The 8,372-nt window shown below is 45.4% G+C and overlaps 1 protein-coding gene across 1 annotated transcript in view; it reads left to right on the forward strand.

Moving 5' to 3' along the window:
* Positions 1 to 3,379: 3,379 nt before the first annotated feature.
* The window catches only part of Gtf3a (general transcription factor IIIA), a 12,903-nt gene continuing 7,910 nt past the window's right edge, over positions 3,380 to 8,372 (forward strand). Inside the window, exons 1-2 of the mRNA XM_013027261.1 lie at positions 3,380 to 3,644; positions 5,934 to 6,034. Of these exons, the coding sequence (XP_012882715.1) occupies positions 3,393 to 3,644; positions 5,934 to 6,034 (353 nt within the window). The 5' untranslated portion in view covers positions 3,380 to 3,392. The remainder of the gene's footprint in view (positions 3,645 to 5,933; positions 6,035 to 8,372) is intronic.

The raw sequence follows: 8,372 nt of genomic DNA on the forward strand, positions 1-8,372 counted from the left end.
GATGGAATAATGAATGGGAGAACTAGGGACATTGGGAGTAGTTTGGGGTAAGAATAGGCCCTGAAAAGGTACACTTCTTTTTCACATGGATGGGGATATGTGAATTTGATCTCCCTGAACACCTTTTTTTTTTTTTTTTGCCTGTCCTGGGGCTGGTGCTGTCCCTGAGCTTCTTTTGCTCAAGGCTAGTGCTTTAGCACTTGAGCCACAGAGCCATTTCTAGCTATTTCTGAGGAGTTTATTGTAGATAAGAATCTCACAGACTTTCCTGCCCAGGCTGGCTTTGAACCTTAATCCTCAGATCTCAGCCTCCTGATTAGCTAGGATAATAGGCATGAGACACCAGTGCCCGCCTGAACACATCTTTTTCCGATGGAATATGTGGCCACCAAGGACTATGAGATCACGGTCTTCCTTGGGTGTGACTGACAATGGGAAAGCTACAGTGACTGTGATAGAGAACTTAGTAAATGCAATGGTGAGAGGAAGGAAGCCATGTCAGTCAGCTGGGCAGATGGCGAATCACTCATGGAGCCCAGAAAACTGTGGAGGAATAGTACTGCTTTGGATACTCTGTGTTTAAGGATATGTGGGAATGGAAGCAGTTAGATAGATGATCTCAAAAAAAAATTTTTTTTTTAAAGATGGCTGTTGCAGCTAAATGGAACATCCAAAGGAGTTCCTTTTCTCCCAGTTCTATTTTGGTATGTACTAAAACCCTCTATGACAAAGACAAAAGTATGAAAAGGCACAGACTAATTTTTTCAGGTAACATGGCTTTGAGGGGATGTATTCAGACAATAAACGGGGGATCACAAGGAATTAAAGAGTTTTGTTAGTTTTTGTTTGTATAAAAGCTTAGAGATAGCTGGGCACTGGTGGCTCATGCCTATAATCTTAGCTGAGATCTGAGGGTTTGGGGTTCAAAGCCAGCCGGTGCAGGAAATTCCATGAGACTCTTATCTCCAATTGAACACCTAAAAGCCAGAAGTGGAGCTGTGGTTCAACTGGTAGAGTGCCAGCCTTAGCAAAAAAGCTTAGGAATAGGGCTGGGAAGGTGGCTCAGTGGTAGAGTGCTTGCCTTGCATGCCTGAGGCCCTGGGTTCGATTCCTCAGCACCACATAAGCAAAAAGAAAAAAGCCGGAAGTGGTGCTGTGGCTCAAATGGTAGAGTGCTAACCTTGAGCTGAAGAGCTGGGGGACAGCACCCAGGCCCAGAGTTCAGGCCCCACGACCGGACCCAAAAGAAAAAAAAAAAGCTTAGGAATAGTACAAGGCTTGAGTTCAAGCCCTAAGACCAGCAAAAAAAACCCAAAACCTGAAAATCTTAGAGAGAGATTTTAACATGTCTATATGGACACAAAAAAATGAGTGCAATTCATACCTGTAATTCTAACTACTCAGGAGGCTGAAAGCTGAGGACTGCAGTTCAAAGACAGCCCAGGCAGGGAAGTCCAGGTGATGCTTAGTTCCAATTAAACATCAAAAAAAAAAAAAATCCAGAAGGGTCTCTCCCCCTCCCCCCTCCCCAAATAACCTAATCAATAAATGGGCAAAGGAGCTAGAGACGTCTCAGAAAAAGAAGTAAGAATGGTCAATAAACACATAAGGAAATTCTTAACATCCCTAGCCATATAGGAAATATAGATTAAAGTAATATTGAGATTCCATCTCACCCCAGTAAAATTGAGCAGCATTGAGAATTCAAACAATAATAAATGCTGGCAGGGATGTGAAGGGAAAAAAAGAACCCTATTATACTGTTGGTGGAAGTGTAAATTAGTATAACCACTTTGGAAAGTGGTTTAGGGGTTCCTCAAAAACTAATCATAGGCAAGGCACTGGTGGCTCACACCTGTACTCTTAGCTACTCTGGAGGCTGAGATCTGAGGATGTTAGTTCAAAGCCTGCCTGGGTAGGAAAGTCTGTGAGACTTTTATCTCCAATTAACCACCAGAAAACCCAAAGTGCTCGAAGTGGTAGAATACTAGCCATGAGTAAAAAGAGCTCAAGGGCAGCACCTAAGCCCCAAGTTCAAGCCCCATGATCGACCAAAAAAACCAAAACCAAAACAACGGCAACAACAAAACCCTAAATATAGAACTATTCTATGAACCAGCTATAGCACTCTTGGTCATCTATCTAGAGTATTACAAGTATTATGGTGTGATACTTACACACCCAAGTTCATTGCTGCATTAGTCACAATAGCCAAGTTATGGAAATGGCCCAGATGCCCTATAGCAAATGAGTTGGATCAAGAAAATGTGGTACATATGCACAATGGAATTTTACTCATCTGTTAGAAAGAATATTATGTCATTTACAGGGAAATGGATGGACCTAGAACAAATAAGTGAGATAAGCCAAGCTCAGAGAGACAAATGGCACATGTCTCTTATATGTGGAAGCTAGATGTAAAATGCACTAGGACTTGATAACCTCTTCAGCTCAAGGGGAGCACTCTACCACTTAAGCCACAGTGCCACTTCCAGTTTTCTGTCATTAATTGGAGATAAGAGTCTCACAAACTTTTCTGCCCGGTCTGACTTTAAACTGCAATCCTCAGATCTCAGCCTTCTGAGTAGCTAGGATTACAAGCATGATGAGCCACCGGTGCCCGACTGGGATTTTTTTTTTTTAAAGCACATATTCAATTGTGTCTGTTAGGTTGTGCTTTTCTATTGTGAGCGTTTGGGGCTTTTTTTTCCCCAAGGGACTTGGCCAATCTACCTATTTAACAAACTTTACCTATTCATTAACAAGTGGAGCCGAAAAAGTTGGTGCAGAAGCTGGACCAGTAAATAAGGAAAGGAACAGACTCACAGCACAAGACACCCTCTCTCAGCCTCGTTCTTATGAGATCTCTCAGACCATATGATCATTTTCAAGATGAGGAGATTGAAGCTAAGGAGTCAGCATGAAGTGAGAATTCCACTTCAGGATTAAGTCCTGGTTTGTTTCTAAACTGTACTTATGTGCAGAGAACTGGTAACTTGTGAAAAAATAGCTCACTCGATCACATCACTGTCGTCCAAGCTGTCCTTTTAACCTGCAATCCTCAAACACACATTATCCATGCTCCTTTAAGTTTCTCATTAGTGCCTACCCAGATGTAATATGCACCGAATCACCTGGAGAGCTGATCCAAGGAGGGTTGTGATTCCTATGTCTAATGATGCAGATGAACCACACATCACCTTCAACAGCAAGAGTTTCCCAAACCTTATCACAATTTGAATCCTCTGCCACAGGCGAGACTGGCTCAGGCTGCCACCCAGCCTCCCGGCGCAAGCGCGGCCCAGCACCATCTCTGAGCATGCGCGGGCCGCGGCGTAGGGGCGGGGCCCGCCTTCCCGGAAGTGCGCCGAGTCCCACGGAGGGTGCGGCACATGGGTCGTCCGCGCGCGCCCAGCAGGGTAGGGGGAATCCCAGGCGCCCTGGAGCCACCGGCGTCGGTGGCCGCGGCGGTGTCGTCCCTGACCATCGCCGAGGCGTTCGTTCCTGTGGTCGAGAGCCCCGCCCCGCCCCCGCCTCCGCCTCCCGCGTTCTCTAGAAGATTCATCTGCTCCTTCCCGGACTGCAGCGCCAACTACAACAAGGCCTGGAAGTTAGACGCGCACCTGTGCAAGCACACCGGGGAGGTACGGAGGCCGGGAGGGGGCGTGGCGCCGGGGAGGGGGCGTGGCGCCGGGGAGGGGGGCGGGGCGAAGGCCGGGCCTGGGCCCTGGGAGCCCGGGAAGCCCCGCCGCTGCGTGCGGTCGGGCGTGGCGGCCTGGCCTTGCCCGACGTGCTCGGCCTTGGCATCCTAGATAACGAAGTTGGCATGACTGTCGTTTGGGGACTGCAATCTTTTGCAAGGGCTCCAGGCTTCCCAAGCAACCCTTCCTCCCCCGCGCCCCGGTTTTTAAGTCTTTAGTCTGACCAGACACCTTCCGATTATCTGAAAATCCGTCACCGCCAGGAACTCATCCTAAGCATCCGCCTTCTGCAGCTGGCCCTGGAGATGGCGGAACTTGGGCATTCATTTTCGTATAACTCAGTACCATCTAGGGAGTTGTGAACGAAACGCCTTGGACCTGTTTTTGTTTTTAGCGGGGCCGGCCGGCCGGGGACTAGGTGGGAATGTGTGAGCCCAGTGGGAAGGAATCTAGCCCTGCGAACGTCTGATTTTTAGCAGCTGGAACGTGCGGGGAGCCTGGGGACCTGGAGGTGGGAGGCGGGTTGGTATGATTAGTGAGGGATGGGACGAGATGAGGTCCGAAAGACCAGTGGGATATTTGTGGTCCCGGATTTGAATTTGAATTTTGTTCTGAAAGCAGTGGGGGTCTTGGGAATGTAGATAAGGTGATATGTTGCCGCAGTTTGTTGAAGGTGAGGAAAATAAGACTCAAATTGGCCCAGGAATCTGCCCCATTTTCCAGTCCTCTTCACGGTCCATGTTGGTTCTGCTTCAGCCAAGGCAGGCTCTTAATTTCTTAAGCCTGAACCTGCATCCAGGCCTTTGCCTTTTGCATATATCCTAACTTATGGAACACTTCCCTTATGTATGTTGAGTTCCCATCCTCACCCTTCCTAATAGTTGAATGACGACTACCCACCTCTTCATTAGACCCTCTTCTCTTGCTTTTTGCTCTTCCTCTTCTTTCCTTGACTCCTCTTCTGCCCTCTGCATTTCCCCTCCCTTCCCATTTGCTTCTTCAACATTCTCACTCAGTCACTGCTTTAGCTCCTAACATCTTATATGCTGTATCCCTTGGTCTGCCTCTTGCCCATTCTGTGCCCAAATTACAAGGTTTGTTACCAGTCCAAATTAGAACTCACCTTTCTTTTGTACACATGTTGGGGAGGGATACTGGACCTTGAGCTGGGGGCCTTGCAAACATACTTGGCTTTTTTTTAGCTCACGGCTGGCATTCTACCACTCGAGCCACACCTCTACCTCCTGCTTTTTGCTGGTTAATTGGAGATAAGTTTTGGATTTTTCTGCTCGGTGTGGCTTTGAATCATGATCCTCAAATCTCAGCCTACTGAGTAGCTACCATTGCAGATGTAAGCCATCTGTGCCCAGCTGTCATCTTCCCTTTCAGAACTGAATACTGTATTTTGGATATTGACACTGGCATATTGGATATTGACTTGGAAAACTTAGAGTCTTCTTTGTTGTCCCAGCTCACAGAGCTGTTAATCTGACAGATAGATATTGAGCCTGCTTTCATGAGTGGTGCTGAGCAAAGTTTTATGGCTCTTGTGATGCAGTCCTTGGTGACTTCATGTCCACTGGCTTTGCTCCTAGTGCTCTTATGGAGGTCTTGATACTTTCTGTATGTGATGACATAATGTTTTCTGTGGTTATAGATATACCTAACTAGCTATTTGGGGGTATTTTGGCTTTACCTATAGATTCAGAATGGAACCTCCCTCAAACCACTTGAGTCTGAATAGAAGGAAGCAGTTAGGGTTGTAAGCTGTTTGCTTTGCTTTGCTCTGACACTTGTGAACTTTTCCACAATGTGATACATTTTGAGACAGGATCACTTCTTCTGTCCTAGGCTTTCTTTAATGCTGTGACGTGCACATGTGCAGATAGGCACGCTCATACTGTAGTGATCCTGTCTAAGGTAGGAGCAGGTTAGCAAGGTTGCACTGCTTCTGGGAAGGCTACTTGCTTATTTTTTATATTATCCATGCCACAAAATCGCTGCAGTGCTTTGTGAGAAGCTGTGGCATTTATGTTATATAACTTCTTGTAATGTCCTGTCTGGGTGTAGCCTGGATATAGCGGGTACTTAACATCCTTTGGGAATGGAAACTGGAGAGAGAGAGAGAGAGACAGACAGACAGAGACAGAGACAGAGACAGAGTCTATGACATTGCCTATTAGTTAGGGTCGGCTTTTCCACATTTCAACGGGTTTCTTTTCTTTCTGCTAGAGGCCATTTGTTTGTGACTATGAGGGTTGTGGCAAGGCCTTCATCAGAGACTACCACCTGAATCGCCACATCTTGATCCACACTGGAGAAAAGCTGTTCCTGTAAGTAGAGACTAAGTCAGCTGCTGGTTTGGTGGTTTTGCCAGTACTAGGGCTTGAACTCAGGGCCTGGGCACTGTCCCTTAGTTTTCTGCTCGAGACTGGTGATCTTCCACTTGAGCCACAGCTCTACTTCTGGTTTTTTGGTGGTTAATTGGGTCTCATGGACTTATGTAACTGTAACCCCTCTATATATTGCCTATATAATAACAATTTTTTAAAAAAGTGTCATGAACTTTTCTGCCTGGACTGGCTTTGAATGGCTATCTTCATGATCCCAGCCTTTTTGAGTAGCTAGGATTCCACGCATGAGCCATAGGCTTGAGAACAGATTTTGAATGTGTGGAAGACAGAAAAGAGTTTGTGGGTCATTTGTGTAATAAATTTAGGAATGAGTTGATGTGAAGTTCTCTGGCATTTAGTAGTCTCTCTCCCTTTAAAATTCATAGGATAGGAAAAGTTAGTTGAGGAGGTATATACCTGAAATCCCACTACTTAGGAGGCTGAGGCAGGAGAATCTTTTAAGTTTGAAGCTACCCTGGGCTATCTATAGAGAGAAGTTTTGTTTCAAACCACAAAAAATAAAATTAAAAATACATATATAGTATATAAAAAAATCAAACTTGAAAAAGAAACACAGTTTTGAAACACATTAGACAGAAAACAGTACCCTGGACAATTCCTGTTTCAGTGTTGTCAGGGTGTTTATAAGCAATATGAGCGTGAACAAGAACTTTCAGCAGTTGATTAACAACTATTCTGTTTTTAAGAGTTGAGTCTTTGCACCACTGCTATACATATTTTAAGTTTACTCTAAGAGTAAAATTATTGGGCTGGGAAGGTGGCTCAGTGGTAGAGTACTTGCCTTGCATCCATGAGGCGCTGGGTTCAATGTCGCAGTACCATATAAGCAGAAAAAACTGGAAGTGGCACTGTGACTCAAATGGTAGAACGCTAGCCTTGAGCTGAAGAGCTGAGGGACAGTGTCCAGGCCCAGAGTTCAGGCCCCACAACCAGCAGAAAAAGAAAAGAAAAAAAAAGAGTGAAATTATTTCTGAAAGGGTGGCTACACTGTTTTCCTATTTGCTGTTGTAAAGCAGTGGGTTTTAAATTTAGTGTGCATCAGATTCATCCAGAGAGCTTGAGGGCTGGGATTGCAGTTCAGTAGTAGAACAGAAACTTGGCATGAGTGAAGCCTTGGTTTGAACTCTAGCACTACAACAGGCAGACCCTTGGAACTTGCCTTAACTTTGATTCGGTAGGTATGGGATGAGGTCTGAGGACTGGCATTTCTAATAGTTCCCAGGTGTTGGGGATGCTCCTGGCCTGCCTACCACACTCTGGGAACGATTAATAAAATGTTTTCACTGAACAAACAACTCTTGAGAGCTGCCCAGAGTCATACAAAGGAGACTCTAAAAGGAAATAGCTGCGTGGCAAATATTCCACATATGAGGATTTAATGTCAGTGTGTATGAGATAGTACTTTGGGCAGGAAGGTTTCCTGGTGCCCTGAGTAGGATTTCTTTGGGTTTGAAGTTGATAGTGAATGTGAATAGTAATAGTGAATGCTGTCTCAGAAGGTCCAAACAGTTGGAAGAAGGTGTGTTCCTGGGACAAGACAGACTTCATTGTCATTTGCCACAGGAGATGTATCTCCTCAGTGGCAGATGAATCAGCTAGGCCCATCTTTGCAGTACACTAGCCCGTAGGAATGGAGCAAAGAGGTGGAAGTGGCTGTCTCAGAGTATGTTCATGTGCACAGTACACAATCAAAATCAGTGGCTCCAAGAGAAATTTAATCTGAAATGTCTGCCTAAACCAGCAAAGCATCGCCAAATAGTGCTGGGAGGTGATTTCACTTTCAGAACTCCCAAATACCAAGTAAAGATACATAAGGGGTAAATAAACACTGTTATGAGACTTAGCCCAAATTCTCATTAAGAACAGGTTAAAGTGCACTGACAACTGAATGCTATACAGCTAGAAAAATGAATGCAGATGATCTCTACAAAGACATGAAAAAAAATCAGGACATATTAAAAAAACCCAGTATGCACAAGTGCCTTCTATGGAAGGCCACCTTTATGTGTAAAAGATCAGGGATGGTGCAGGAAGAAACCATATTGTATTTGCTCTTCTTTCTTTTTCTTTTGGTCGGTTGTGGGGCCTGAACTCTGGGCCTGGGCACCTGGGCACTGTCCCTCAGCCCTTTATCTCAAGGCTACACTCTTATCACTTGAGCCACAGCACCACTTCTGGCCTTTTCTGCTTATGTGGTGCTGAGGAATCGAACCCAGGGCCTTATGAATGCAAGGCAAGCACTCTACCACTGAGTCAC

Source organism: Dipodomys ordii, unplaced genomic scaffold, assembly GCF_000151885.1.
Source record: "Dipodomys ordii isolate 6190 unplaced genomic scaffold, Dord_2.0 Scaffold102, whole genome shotgun sequence".
Taxonomy (NCBI): domain Eukaryota; kingdom Metazoa; phylum Chordata; class Mammalia; order Rodentia; family Heteromyidae; genus Dipodomys; species Dipodomys ordii.